This window comes from Bombus vancouverensis, chromosome 5 (genome assembly GCF_051014615.1).
Source record: "Bombus vancouverensis nearcticus chromosome 5, iyBomVanc1_principal, whole genome shotgun sequence".
NCBI lineage: Eukaryota > Metazoa > Arthropoda > Insecta > Hymenoptera > Apidae > Bombus > Bombus vancouverensis.
Genome location: NC_134915.1, coordinates 4,480,716 through 4,496,417, shown reverse-complemented (window position 1 = coordinate 4,496,417; position 15,702 = coordinate 4,480,716). Strand labels below are relative to the sequence as shown.

At 30.4% G+C, this 15,702-nt stretch overlaps 2 protein-coding genes across 9 annotated transcripts in view; one reads left to right on the top strand and one right to left on the bottom strand.

Annotated features, from left to right (window-relative positions):
* LOC117159908 (uncharacterized) overlaps positions 1-8,394 on the top strand; it is a 25,419-nt gene extending 17,025 nt beyond the window's left edge. For 5 of the 8 annotated variants that reach the window (XM_076618411.1, XM_076618410.1, XM_076618409.1 and 2 more), the window contains 3 exons: positions 2,133-2,417; positions 3,399-3,509; positions 7,232-8,394. In XM_076618411.1, coding sequence (XP_076474526.1) covers positions 2,133-2,417; positions 3,399-3,509; positions 7,232-7,510 — 675 coding nt within the window. In that variant the 3' untranslated portion in view covers positions 7,511-8,394. The remainder of the gene's footprint in view (positions 1-2,132; positions 2,418-3,398; positions 3,510-7,231) is intronic. The other 3 variants (XM_076618412.1, XM_076618417.1, XM_076618416.1) reach the window with 3 other exon arrangements.
* On the bottom strand, positions 7,702-15,702 carry Herc4 (HECT and RLD domain containing E3 ubiquitin ligase 4). The gene is made up of 19 exons (XM_033340100.2): positions 15,496-15,702; positions 14,896-14,976; positions 14,111-14,303; positions 13,903-14,013; positions 13,706-13,828; positions 13,344-13,619; positions 13,125-13,276; positions 12,945-13,061; positions 12,598-12,864; positions 12,366-12,493; positions 12,004-12,172; positions 11,624-11,923; positions 11,344-11,538; positions 11,167-11,250; positions 10,850-11,038; positions 10,075-10,385; positions 9,841-9,990; positions 9,423-9,762; positions 7,702-9,328 (listed from the first exon to the last, which is right to left on the bottom strand). Exons 2-19 carry the CDS (start codon positions 14,896-14,898, stop codon positions 9,176-9,178), a joined length of 3,261 nt encoding a protein of 1,086 aa, XP_033195991.1. The 5' UTR covers positions 14,899-14,976; positions 15,496-15,702; the 3' UTR covers positions 7,702-9,175.

Below are 15,702 nucleotides of genomic sequence, written 5' to 3'. Positions count from 1 at the left end.
CATTAATTAATTAAAAAAAATAAATAAATAATTGTAACATTTAATTCTAGTAATTTCGTGTCATCTAGTTAATGGCACTTTCGTACGACTATAAAAATTTCGTACTGTGAGAATGAAATATAGGATTTGAGAAAAAGGTACATTTTGTAGCCACTGTAAATTTGAATAAATTGAAATCTCTTCATCAGCGTGAAACTTTCGTTCACTTAACGTAAAGTGCACTTACTACGGTTAAAGAAACATTATTCAAAACACCTCATTTCAAGTAATTTGAAACATTTTACTCGTGTGAATTACTTCTGTTATTTTATTTTCGCTTGGAACATATACAGTACTTTCATGTTTCAAATGGTTCAAAAGTTAATTGCTAAGTAACATCTACTTCTTTTCAACTTTACACTCGATCACACTTTAGTTAAACGTATGATTTAGAATGGTCCAGCTATGTACTTATGCACGATAGTATACAATATCTCTCTGCTATGTTTATAATCATAATTGATAATTGACATTATAACTACATACCTTCTTTTTATTTTCCACCAAGTATTTGAAATTACTTTTGAAAATAGATTGCTTCAACTCAAATGCCCTGAATTCAAGTAACTTGACTAATTTGGACGAGGCTAAAGGTGAGATTTCCTATAAATGTTAAACGTTTGCGTATGAATTTTGGACACAGCAAACCAATCACAATACACTTAGATGGCACAAGGAAGATTTTCCTGTAACGTAAGAACATATGATTCGTTATCCAATCGTTTTGTAAAATATAACTTTCAAATCTACAGTTTAAATACGCCAAAGTTCGTTGTTTCAAAAAGCTATAACACTTTTATCTTTATTGCAGACATTAAACAGCCATATGATAAAAATAAGCAATAAAAGACACGATAATCAACTTTTTTTAGTGGATTATAATATTTCAATTACAGAACAAACGACCGATACGAGATCAATTTTAGTGCCATTTTAGAACCAATGCAAAAGCGGCAAAATAGATAAAAGCGATACAAATACTGATACAGAAAACAGAAATTTCATTTCCTTGTCTCATGACAGATCTTTAGCCAGTTGGTTGGAATATATTCCAAGTTTGTTACTGCGTGCTGTCGCAAGAGTCAGTAGACTGAAGAGAACGAAGCCATACGAGATACTGGAACGAAAAATAAGGAAATGGAGTGGAAACATTATTGAGTGTTATCAGTACGCATACGATATCCACATTATCAAATTTGCTGGTTGACTCGGCAAAGCCAGTTGCAAACGTAATATAGATATTTAAAAAAGAATCTTACGACTGTTATTCAAGTTAAAAAAAGGCTATGTATTGTTTTAACACTTGGCTGTGAAATGCATTATGGAAATGGAAATACGTTAAATCTCCGATGAAAATTTTACAATTTTATTGTTTTATCTTATAATTGTATCTTATAATTACAAGGTTCGATTTCATTGAGGATTACCAACATATTTGATCTTCTGTATTACTTGAGTTACTATAACGATACTTGTAATGTTTTAGATACTTTAGAATCCTACAGTAGCAGCATTAATATGTAATTCGAAATATCGAATTACAAAAATGAAATCGAATTAAAAAAATTCTTATATCGAAATCCATATCGTCGCTGTCCTCAAAGCTTTTTCTCTAAATCGATGATATACATTATTTTATAAATTAGCAAATAATTAATTTTATAAATCAATAAGTTAAAATTTATAATCCAAGTTATACTTTACTTTGGAAAGAATTGGATAAAGAGTTATATTCAGTGTTTTATAAAGTGGGAAATTTTGTGAAAGAAGTTTATATAGGAAATCTCAGTGTAGTCAGTTTATTTGCGACTTTGTGCACGTGTCCCGACGACTGTAATACACGTTACGTCTGCAGATCATATCCATAGTATTAATACAAAATGTAAATGCATTTGACGACGCGGTTGACTACACCATCATGGATATCGAGGCGGATATCCCGAGACTATTTCTCCAAAGAAACATGCCTCAGTAACGCGCTCGAAACAATTCGAAAGGATGATTAGAGCCGGGCGAGCAAATTCACCGTTCGATGCCTAGATTGGCGATACCTACAAAAGCCTCTGTTTTCCCTTTTATTTTCCCTCCGAAAGACTCGTGGAATCGGTGATCTCGCCTCGTACCAGAGCAGTCCCTCGTCAGGTTCATCACCCCAGCCGCCTTCGACGATCGCTCGTTCGTCGACTCGAAGCGCCGTTCCATCGTCTCCGTCGCCCGTTAGTCCTGGTGGAACACTGCGACAACCGTCACACTTTCAACTTCAGTCAGCGCCAAAGGGTTGGCGACCGGTAACACCACCGGCTACTTCTCCCATCTCGCAACAACCGATACAGCCGAATTGGTACAATCAGCAACAGCAACAAGATCATCGTGCTCAGGTAAGTGGTCAAAGCATAGGTGTCGGCTTCCGTTACATTGTGCAAGCAGTGCGTTGGAATTATTTGAAGAGCGAAGAATTGTATTTTATCGTAGGAATTATCGAAGAAATTATTGTTGGAAAGCGAAAGGGCAAGTCGAAAGTGACGAGTTCAGTTAGTAATTAGTTTTGATTTCAGAAATAAGGACTATTGGATTTAGTAAGAGCAAATGATAAAAATCTGAAAATATTCTATTTCTTCTCGTATAATGTTTTAACTGTATAGAACTGTAATATGCATTTTCGATTGATACGATCTGTGTTCCACTTGTTTTATAGTATCTAGATATAATATTTAAGCTACATCCGATTACACATTTTGTAGCATTTTTACTACTATTTTTTTGCGAGCATATTTTGCCTGATTTCGCCTGCTTTAAAATGGGCAATTGTTTATTTTCCATTGATGCGTTATCATAATATTCAACGTTTTCAACAATAAATATAGGTGATAATACAGATAGAAAGATTGTAAATTGTGGAAATAATGGTATTTGTGAAAAATGCTTTTGCCTCCATAAATGATTAGATATTATTTTAAATTCAAAATTAAAACTAGTTGAGCAATCACAGAAATGAGAGGTGGCATACTTTTTAAAGAAAATTAGAGAAAGAAGAATAAAATTCAAAATATTCTTAATTTCTCTCGTCAACTTAATTACGTATAAATTTATAAAATTTTGTTTAAAGTCGACACCTATGTACAGGTGAAAAGTTCAACAGGTGGATCGCTTCGCAGAAGACGTGTACGATAACAAGGAACTTACTGTAATTTCCGAGTGTTTTATGTGTACCTTCCTCCACTGTTCTGGAAACAAGCGTGTAGTCAACGGCTGTTATAATACGAGATGTATCTCCTTTGGATACTCGATACGCTTGAAAAATCTATTGCATCGCGATTATAGAATTTATAAGATTAATCTGATCGTGTTGTTAATTACAGCAGCATCCTCAAGATTATAGTTCACCACGATTGGCACAAACTCACGCTCCTGCCGTTTTTGAAGCACCACCGTCCACAATCACACTTCGCCCGGAGCCTCCAATCTCACAGGTAATACTTTTAATTAAGATATTTCCAATTAACTCCTTGTACATTCGTATATACGTACATTTTGTACGTTTAAACTGCCATTATAAACAGAAAATTGTATTAGTCGAGACTCCTTCTCGGCGATCAGTTGTCGTGTACAAGAATGGATTATATGTAACACATACGATATTTTGCTGAACTTAGAAAGAGACAGCGCGAGTGAAAGAGAAAGAGGTGCGAAAGTCGACTTGATGAAAAGAAACACATCGGTTAGACAATGTTGATGCAACAACGGAATTTTTTCATTTTCAATCTTTATTGAATAAAACTTTTACCAATGTGATCGAGAGGTTTTTCTGATTAAAACATGACCAAACACGAAATGATTTGGAGCATATTTGTCTATTTAGTTACATTAACTTATTTTCTTCCGTCCATTAAATATACTTGTAAATGTGACTAAAACTATACCATGTTTGATCTCATTTTAATCAGAAAAATCTCACAAATACATTAGCAACAATTTCATTTTGAAAAAATCAAAAATAAAAAAGTTTCGTCATTGTCTCATGGATAATTTGTATTTTTTCATGGACGATTGAATTCAGATCAGATTACACTACTCAGCCTTCGAGCTTTACAGTGTACCAACGGTAACCTTAAATTCCCTTAAGGAGATCTTCTCCCAGTAGTAGAAAATATTGTAATAATATCGATAATAACGGATATGTACAGTAGTGGATGAAAGTTTAAGAAGTCTATCTTTTTATGAATTATGGCGCTATACTATAAATAATGAATAACCAATAGTTCGCAACTGTCCGCTATTAAATTCTACTCTAATATAACACCATTTCCAAGTGTATTGTTCATACTTATACTGCCCAGTGCTTATGTGCCTGAGCAGAAGCAATTCCCAGTTTCCGATTTTTACGACTGAGTATTGGATTCGTCCGAAACTTCTCCGAGGCCGAAATCATGAAGACAACCCCGAACGGTTCTTATAAAAATATTCAGATCATTTGTAGAGTAGACTTCTTTTTAAAAATCAGTAGCGGTTCGAAAATAATCCTTTTCGGATAAGCGGTGGATGCAGTGGTTCATCTTTGCTGTAGTTTTTTGGTTCATCGTAATAGCATCCATTTTTTGCTAATTTTATAACTACTATGCCTGCTTATGACCTGTCTCAGATGTTCCAATAATATTTGCTGTATTTCTACAAATATCTTTTTCTTCTTGCGTAGTAATGTAACCATTTTTCTATCTCCTGAGCGTAGATTGCTTTACCCACGGTTTTCATTTAAATTTAGAAATTGTTATTTTAAATTTAGTATCTCAAGTTAAATAGACTTATTATCGTTCGATTAATTCGAAGCACCGCTGTGTTTGAATTAATTAATTAAAGTTCACAGTAAATACAGCATGGAATCGTTTCATATTCATCCTCTCAAGTACATATTGTTCATGTTTTCAAAGTCTCGTCGTCGTTCGTAGCTAGAGTGTGAGTGCATATGTAATAGCAAGGACAACTTCGAACTGTTGGTTATGTAGCATCTATAATATAGTGCGATAATCTATCAGAAAAGTAGTCATCTTAAAATTTGTCTGCCATGTATTTTGTTACCATGTATGGTATATTTATACGTATGGGTATTTAAAACTTAGATATATTTATTTATGTGAAATAGAGATTTTTTATTTCGAATAACGAAAGCAAATAAAATAAAATAAAGAAAGAAACGAAAGAAAGAGAAAGAAAGAACAAAATAAAATTGGGTATTTCATCCACGCACATTCCTTATATTAGATACATTCTAGTTATAACGCTATAATTTGCGAAAATAGTATGAAATAATACAGAACGCCTGGCATGAGTTCAATCCTGAAATATGTACTACTCTCACGATTTTCGAGGAATCGTTTAGAAAGTTTACAATCTTCGGTTCCTCCGTTATAATTCACTTGCGAAAAAATAGTTCTAATAAATCTGACAAATGTTTCAAATATTTCGAATCTTGTATGTACAAGAGACATGAATTATGTGCGCAAATTTTTCTATCTCTTTCAATCGCAATTTTGAAAAATTATTTAGATCGTAAATACGTTATTTAATTGTACGTGAAATTCTCAATATAGTAATGATCCTGTGTAAATTATCTTGGGAAAATTATCAAAATTGCTTTTTGATAAAAAAATTTGCATTTGTTTTAAAGACATTAATCTGTAAAGGCTTTAACTCTTCCAATCTTTAGATTATAGGGGAAATCTTTTTTATTAATTTGTCCAGAGATTCACCTTATCTTAAATAAACAACTTATACGGTTCCAAAAACAAGCTACATTAACTTCGAAAAATGAAACGGAATGATCCTTGGCCAGTTTGAATCGCTTTCATGGACATATATGTCTGTAATAATAGTGAGCAATTTGGTCAATATCTCTGATCTTTTTAAGCTTTGGTATGCTAAGAAGGGCTATCTAAATAAGCAAAATATCACAAAAAAAAGTGTTACAAACAGTTGTACGTATGTACTTCTAATTTTACTTTCGAACTAAATCTAACCCTAATCCAAAAAATTTCTCAACAAGCAAAACTGGGTTGTATTAACAGTAGTATTAATCCAGTACTTCACTGTTTCACCTTACTGACATCCAATGAATTTATTCTTTGAAGTGATTAAGTAGTGAAATGCTGGTTGGCCGTCGCAGGGCGACTGCCACTAATCCAATCCAACTTGAAAGTTAAGGCCGAGCGGGAGAGAAGTTTTCATTGACAAGTTTACCGATTTAGCCCTGGTAGGCGAATCTCAAAATAACGAAATTATCTGGGGTTTTTGCTAAATTGAGGTTAGGTTTAGATTCACTTCTAAAGTAAAATTAAAAGTATTGTGATATTTCACTCATTTAAATATCCTTTTCTACTATATTAAATGAGTAAGATGTGATTAACTTCCCAGTATAATTTCTTAATGCCATAAACCTACCAGGTTTACCTTTACATGCACTTACTTTAAAAATAGGTACACCGATAATGTTATTAGACATGTTAGACAATGTTAGAGACATTAATCCTCCAAAATTATGTGATGATACCCATCTACAAGTCAATATTTTAAGAGATTATGTCATTGAGGCAACTATTTACTTTGGATTGCACTTTTATTATTGATTGGTGTGGTGCAGGCGAAAAAATCGTTATTCCTAGAATACCTATAATCTCCTCAGATTTATCGTTACAATTTAAACGTCCCCAAGTTTCTATCAGAGTTTGCTTTGCAATGAGAGACTTAACTCCAATCGCAGAGTTAAACTCTGAAAGTAGCTGACGTTGATCTGCGGAATACGTACTCGCATAGTCAATTATACATAACATATTCACACGTGAATTCCAACTACAGTCTTTACCTACTAGCGCCTAATGGTGAAACTGAAAATATTGTTTATGAGAAGGCCCTCATCTAAAAGAAGACTCACATTCTTTGGTAGAGATATGTCCACAAGAGGTAGCGCAAACAGTTCTCACGCATGAACATTTTAAATGTGTTTATTTACTATACTTTAGATACATTAAAAGTTAAAAGCATCATTATCGACTATATTAAATGCTGGTCTCAGCTTGAAAAACATATCATGCAAATCATGTAATCCACGTATGTAGCCTCGTATATAACCTAGATTAGAAATTATAGCATTAGTGGCCTAAGCTGTATCCTGATATTTATAAATAACGAAATATTATTTCAGGCACCAGCGCCAGTTTACCAAGCACAACCTGCCGCGACAAAGGCTCCAGTAAGCGGAAACATGAGAGGAGACTTGAAGTGGCCGCCAGCATCGGTGAGAGCTCAAACGGAAGCCGAAAACAGAGCTAGGATGGAATTAGCGAAAGGTCCTGCTGTTAGACCTCGCAGAGTGCACAAGGACTATAGCGGATTTTTCGCTCAACACGCTTTGAACAGTACCTATCCTGGTTATCGAGCCCCGCCAGGCACTCAATACTTCACCCCTTCTTATCATAATTAGCAAATTTATTCAAGAGATGTTTACTTTTCTCGTAATATCATCCTGAGCTCGATTTTTCACGACATTTGTAAAAACCGCAATTTCGAGATCAAATATTTGAAAACCTGAAATACTACAAATTTTTAAATTACAAACGGAAAGAACATTAACGTATATATTTCGGTTCAAATTTCTTTATATATATATATATATATATATATATATATATATATATATAAAGAAATATATATATATATATATATATATAAAGAAATATATATATATATATATAGGACTTAGGACTGTACACGCATGACAAAATGCGTGTTCCGCTCTTCCAGTTCTTAGTCCAAATTAGTACTTTCACGAGATACACAAGTTACTTTTTCCAGGTTCTTGAAACGCTTCCTGTTCGCATTTTGAATTTTAACATAAATATTTTTGTATACATTGAGACTGATGCAACACTTGCTTTTTCTCGCCTCGACTCTCATTTGCGCGTAAAAATTAAAACAATAGTTTAGCTTTAAAAACATATCCTTTTTACGTAATAAATATAAATAAACATCGACATATAAGTGAAAGTTAATTTTTTTGACGGAACAACGTATATCTCGTGAAAGAATCACAATTAATTCAAATATGTGTTCCGATGGAATATTGCTACCATAATGAAAAATGTCAATTAATGCAGATTTTTCAACGACTAACGAATATCTATGTTCGAATAAACATCGAATAAAATACGACAAATTTTTATGAATAAATCATTAATATCGAATATCGAATATCAAAAAAGTTAAAAAAAATTGACCATGTGTCTATTGACTAATTAACAAAACTTTTTAATAATGTAATATATTGATGTGTATAAATAAAAGATATTTACAGATTTAACTATTAAACTTTTGTCTTTTTAAAAACATTTATTTCACGATACAATTTGAATATAACGCAATAGTTTTCTTTATGAATAATCATACAAAATATGTTTATTTATTAACATTATGTATAAATTGTCTCATATGATTTATAGAATAATGTCCAATTCTAGAATGAATCATATTTCTATTTATTACCTTCTTATTAAAAAAGAAGCAAATAAATTACTTAAATAAATGTCAATGATCATTGAGTTATCCAAGTACAGATTTATTTTTTGTCAACTAATTAACGTATTAAAATAACTTAATCGTATAATATGTAGTAGTTCTTCAAAAATTAATACACTAACAATCATTATCTTTGATTTATTTATTAATAATTTTCCCTGAGTTTTCTTACTTTTGGGATCCAAACGTAATGTAGTAATTTAAAAAGTACAAGTTTTGTTCTTTTAAATAAGTCATTAATGAAATTATAAGACTAAAGTTTAAAATTGTAAATAATGATTCATCAGAATAACGTGCATAATACAATTTTTGTATTTCCCCTCTGAATTACTGTATGTTGTACTGATGATTTGAATTTTATATGTACAATTCTTTCAATATTCGACTAGACAACATAGATAAATAAATTGTAGAAAAATAGAACAACAATGATGTAAATATCTTATTCGATACTCAAATATATAGCCTCTAAAAAATACAGAATGATGTAGCTTTTACTTTTTAATGTAATTGAATACTTAGATTTATAGCCGATAGAATATTATGCACGTATCGCATGATTAAAGTAGTAAATTTATACTAAAGAAAAGCCATGGGTTTGCTGAATTGCTTGTAATAGTTTATATCGTAACCTTTCTCGGGTTTGATATCGTGGTAAATCAAGTAAATTAAAACATGTATGAGCAACGGGTAGTAAACGTTCATCACTCATTGGTTGTATTGTAATCTAAAATAAAAAGATATTAAAATATTGTAAAATAGAAAAATATAGATTGCACTAAAGGCTATAATACTATCAGAATAAATTTTAACCGACTTACCCTAATCGCTCTCATGCCTTGTATAGGTATTCTATCACTTCCTGTTAAAAATAACAAAAACTTTTTCTTTTCTTCTAATGTAAGTTCGCGAAACACTTGCCAAAATAGCGCAATCGTAGGATCATCTTTTGTATATCCTTCTTTATAACTTGCATTCCTTTCTAATTCCTCCCAATCGTAATCTTCATTTCCTACTACAACGGCCATAAGTTCATAACTGTGAAATAATTCCAATACACGACCGCCACAAACTTTATGAAAACCTTGATTAAAAGCATAAAAATGATTTTCCACGGATTTGTTTAATGTATAATCTACATATAAATCAACAAATTGTTTCCTGTAAAAATAATTCTGTTAAAATACAAAGTTTAAAATAAAAATGCCAAAAAGGGATTTTTAAAAGATATGTGCATACTTATTTTTCAATGTAACAGGAACTTTACTACCATTTGGTGTAAGTTCATATATCTTTTTTTCTCCAAACACTTCCCTGACCACTTCGAAGTGTAAACCAAAGACTTCTTCAAAATCTGCTTCTTCGTAATCAAGTATATTTTGCATACTCCTAAACGATTATTGAACATTGTATACTATTTTGCATTGTATAGTAATATATCTGTTCAAAAAATATATATAATGCGCAATTTACTTGGCAAAAACTGGTGACATATCTTTGATATCATTTAAGGCAACTGGTTCACGTAACAATTTCTTATATAGAGCTAATGGAAATGGTAAATCAATAATTATAAAATTATAAATAACTAGTCCACAAAGGATTCCAATTAAAAAATACATCTTTTCATCCTCAAATGAATCTTCACTGAACCAAATAACTCTAGTTTCTTCATATTGTTTGAACATGCCATATTTGGGATCTAGAATTTCTCTCAGTAATAACATAAAAAACTCCTTTTTAACTCCACCTGCATCTTCTGCTTCCTCGCCGTGAAATTTTACCTTTATAAAATAATGCATTTCAATTATCTATCTATATATATATATATAAATTTGTATTATACATATAATACAAAAGTGACTGATCTACTCATCAACACCCAGCCCAAACAACTGTACCTAGAAACGTGAAATTTAGACAGTATACTGCTTTTATGACGAAGTATATGAAAGTATATTTGGAAATATCGACATTGAAGGGGTAAAAATGAGAAAAAACTTTTTTTACGTGATAACCGTATTTCTATGTCCACTAAAGTTCGAAAAACGAAATTCCGCATATAAATTTCTCATTAAAAATAAAGAGACAGTGTTTGAGCAATTTTCGAAATGCAACTCTTAAATATAATAGGAGTGTTTAAACAAAAAGGTAATAAACATAAATTCAAATGCTGTGCGGTCGAACCTGTGGGTGGACAGCTAATCTCTTATAAATAAAATATTTAAAGTATAATTATAATACTCACTCGAAGAGGCTTTTTTAAGTCACTAGAGTTATAGTGTCCCAATTCTCGTAAAGTATCAGCAACTATATTTTCCCGTGAAACGTTTAATATTACAAACTGATTATGATGTCGTGAGTCTACAGAAAATGGATCAAGAAATATTTGATTCATTACAGCTCGGGTTGCTGCTTCATTCATTGCTGATTGCATCTATGCACATAACATATGTATACATACATATATGTACAAACATAACATAATATAATATAATATGACAAACATAGTATAGAAAATATATAAACGTACTTATATGGATATAATACAAGTTCATGCTTTACCTGAATAGCTTGATCCGTTTCAAGCAATATAATTTTAGCATTTGCGTCAAGAAGGAATGGATAATTACAAAACACCTTCTGATACTGAAAAAAATTTAATTAAAAATGTAAATATTTAATTACTATATTTTTAATAGCTTTTAAAAAGTTTAATAAATCAAACAGTCATTATATTACATAACGTGCTGAAAAAGATTCTTTCTCTGAAATCCACTTTATGTAATCGGCCCTTATGTCTATAAGCTCTACTAATTCTGGCAAATGAAATGTAGAATAAGGTACTTTATTGCCTTCAGAATCTTCATTGTTCAATTTATTTAGCAAGTATAAAGAATCTAATATAACTTGCAACGTCACATCCCATAATATACCCTATATAAAAATATTCAAAATATATAAAATTTTAAGCATATTATATATTTCTTTAAATGATAAAATAAGTATACGTGAGTATTACCTTATTTGGTTTAGATTGTTTTACATAATGCAGAACAACTGACTTATGAACTCTAACTAATCTCTCAAAATAATGAGGCGGTGCTTCAAGCCACCAATTTCTAACAATTTCAAGAACTTCTGGATGTAATGCTAAAATAGCTTTGCAGAATGGCTTATGTAATAAATTACAATTAAGTGGATTTACGAAACCATGATACAGGGGTAATATTAAATAGATTCTTAAACATTCCGGAGAAATTATTTTAGGTGGCAAGTTAACGAAGGAAGAAATCAAGCTGTCTGATATGCAAGTAAATATCTAAAGAAAGAATAATACATTTATTGTAATTTTATGTATGATAATATCTAAGGTTCGTAAAATTTATTTTTTTTATATACCAATTCTTGAATTGTGCTGTTATCCAATTCTCTAATAATTCCGAATAATTTAGTTGCTTGATCAAGATCCACTCCATGATGCTTACTTGAACATCCATAACGAGCATCGTTTTTAAATAAGAATGATCCATTTACACAGGATAGACTTTTAAATACCGTTTCTAGATATCTATAAGTATATTAATTCACAAAATTGTATGAATGTCATTATTGATTGTTTATAAAAGAAGCAAGATGTGATGAATTGTCAATTGGAAAAAAAATGAATTTTAACTTTTTTAGATTTCTTTTAGATAACCAGTAAAAAATTCGTTATATTATATACTTCTATAACAGCCTTAGGTACTAACTTTTCTACTCACGTCATAAGTTCATGATCAACAGATGAATATGGTGGAACTCGTTGACATGCCATTAATTGTTCTTCAGTTATCGTAAGAATTTGAGAGGAGCTTTCCAATGTTCTACAGTCGTCTGGTTTTATATTATCCTGAAAACAATTAAACACATGATATTTATATTTATATAATAACATAAATACTATTATTAAGTTGTATGAGTACATAATAAGAATAATAATTAAAGAATATCTACATTTTGTGTAACTACTGTAGCAAAACAATGATCTCCACCAGTGAAAATATGTTTAACGACATAGCCAACTGTACAAGAACTGAATTGCTTATCAAGGTCCATCATCGAAGAGCCATTTGGTACAACCCATGGACCACGTACTACTTGTGGAGTTGGTATGCTTCGAGTAGAATTGTTACCTAATTGGCCTGCACCACCCAAGCCCCATGCATAAACTCTACCTTGTGATGGTACCAATGCCAAGGTATGTCTTTTGCCGCATGAGATCTCAAAATAAAATATTTAATATAGCATAAACACACGTTAATAAACAAATGATGCATCAATCTATATTTTGTGTAATATACCTGTGTAACTGTGCTACCCATAAGTTCCATAACTTGACGAGGTAAAATTTCATTATTATTACTCCCATGTCCTAATTGACCATACATTCCCGCACCACATGTAAATACTCCACCATCCTAATATAAGTTTTACATAACATTATTGATAAAGCTATTTAATGTACAAATAAAAATACTTACAACTGTTAAAAATACAGAAAATTCTTCTCCGCAAGCCGCATAACATATTTTTGCATTTCGTAATGTTTGCAATTGATGTGGTAAATTTCTATTTTGTGTATCATTTAGCCCTAACTGCCCAAATGTATTTTTTCCCCATCCAAATATAGCTCCTACAGAAAAATTTAGTTATTTCTCTAGTTATGAAAATAATTTATTTCGTAACCCTTATTATAATACCTGATTTTGATATAGCTATGCTATGATATCCTCCACAGGCAATAAAAGCAATAGGAACACCAGCTAAAGTATTGATAAGTTTAGGTTTTATTTCACATCTAATATCAACACCTAAACCAAGTTGCCCTTCACTATTAGAACCCCAGCTGTATAATTCTCCATTATTTGTTAATGCAAGAGCATGTTTCATACCACAAGCTACTTGTACTATAATACTTGTACCTAGAGCCTTTACCATACGTGGTGAACATTCCATAAAATTTTTGGAATTTAAACCTATAATAAAGATAAAATGTAATTTCTTAAAAGAATAGTAATTGGAAACTTTGAAATATAATGTTTATAATAATAAATATCATTACCTAGTTGACCTTCTGAATTAGATCCCCAACTAAACAATTGACCCCATTCGTTTACTGCTATGGTATGATATGCTCCACAAGCTACTTTTTTAAATACAAATGCATCTAATCCAAGTATTAATTCTAAATATAAAATTAGATATGTAATCTCATATAAATCTAATTTACTAATTTATGTTATCTATTAACATACTTACGTAATCTTTTCCTTCCTTGTTCATGACCAAGTTGTCCATAGTCATTATTTCCACATGAATATATTTTACCATCATGAGTAATAACCACTGTATAATTTTCACCACAAGCAACTACAGAAAGAAATTTTTTGAAGGTATAAACAATTAAATGAAAATCTATATACACAAATACATGTATGCATGAACATGTGATTATAGTTGAACTTACTTTGCTGAATTTCTGAAGCTTTTTTAAAATCAACTTGACATGGAACTAAAATAATTTCATCCTCTATACCACCTAAACCTAATTCTCCGTGTCTAGTATTACCCCAACAAAACATATCTCCCTTTTTAAGTAAAGATTTTTGCCCTTTTATAACAGGCTCACAGGCCATGCGTCGTTTTTTATTCCAATTTGCCTGCACAAATAATAACATAAAATATAATCATAATATATAACATATATAACATAATATAATAATCTTGTATTTATTCAATGTCTGTATATATTTCTTTATAATATGAATAATTAGACACTTAATTATTTACACATGTTCTTTTTAAAATTCAAGATCATGCCAACCAAATATAACATTATAGTAGAGTCATTCAATTGTTATTGTGCTTTTATTGAACTAATTTCTTAATACTACGGTTGTTAAGAACTCCATGATAATACATTAGAAATTATATATATGAAATACAAGCAAGAAGTAAATTGAAACTAAATAAATCTACAATTATGATTTAGTCAAATGATACCTAATATAAAAAAAGTGAAATTATTTACAATATATGCTATGATTTGGTTTATTTTGTTTAGTTATATATTATTAGTTTAAGGGTTAGTCATGAAAGGAATGGCTAAAACTTAACTTGATAGATTTCAAATAAATAATATACATGCTTATATATATGTACATACTTTTATAGTATTATATATTAAAATAGTAAAAATAATAATTAATATTTATAATAATTTTTTAATGAAAACATGTATCAATAACTAACCATATTTTTCTATTTCTCTCATACTGAAAGCATCAGAAGTGTGGATGGGACATGCTATTTATGAAAAACTTGTGGTATGGCCTAAAAATAACATTCTTTATAATTCTCTTATATTTAAGACTTTGAAATACAATTTATTAATAATAAAATTGTTTTGATATAGAAAGAGTCATACACTGACTAGTTATATTGTTATTTAAATTTCTAATTTAGAATACAGAGCATGAAAAAATTGAATAATATGTAAAATTAAATTCAAGCAAATATTTCAGCCTACTATCGCTAAAGAAATTAAAAATAATTTAATTTACGTTAAGGATGACTGTGCAGATATTATTACACTGAACACAATGTCATGTAACAAATTTTTATTATACCTGTTTGTCCTGTCATAAGTAAAATTTTATCAAGTTAGGTTAAGAGAAACGGAAGAAATTTAGTAGTTTAGTATGTGATAATATTTAACGAGTCAAGAAGTAACAAATTAAAAATGAAGGAATGTACAAGAAACTGAAACGCAGCAAATTTCACTTATATGTCGATAAGAATTTATTTTTATAGTAAAATACATATTCGTATCGTAATTTTACCGTTACTTACATTTCTCCTAAATAGAGTGTATTTGCGTACTTAAATATAGGTATTAGAAAAAAGACAAAATCTTCTGTATGTACATATATTACAGTCGCGATTACAATTTACTTATAGTGTAAAAAACCTTTCCTTGCTATGAACTTTGACTACTATAAGATCACAATCTTGATAATATCAAGATTAAACATACAGATCCAAAACAAAACTTGAGAT

What these genes read in the sequence shown, in the direction of transcription:
- Herc4 (XM_033340100.2), bottom strand. An exon ending in TAATTCAGAAGGTCAACTAG is followed by an intron (nt 13,620 to 13,705) that starts GTAATGATATTT and finishes TCTTTATTATAG; the next exon opens with GTTTAAATTCCAAAAATTTT. An exon ending in AATCTTTTTCAGCACGTTAT is followed by an intron (nt 11,251 to 11,343) that starts GTAATATAATGA and finishes AATTTTTTTCAG; the next exon opens with TATCAGAAGGTGTTTTGTAA.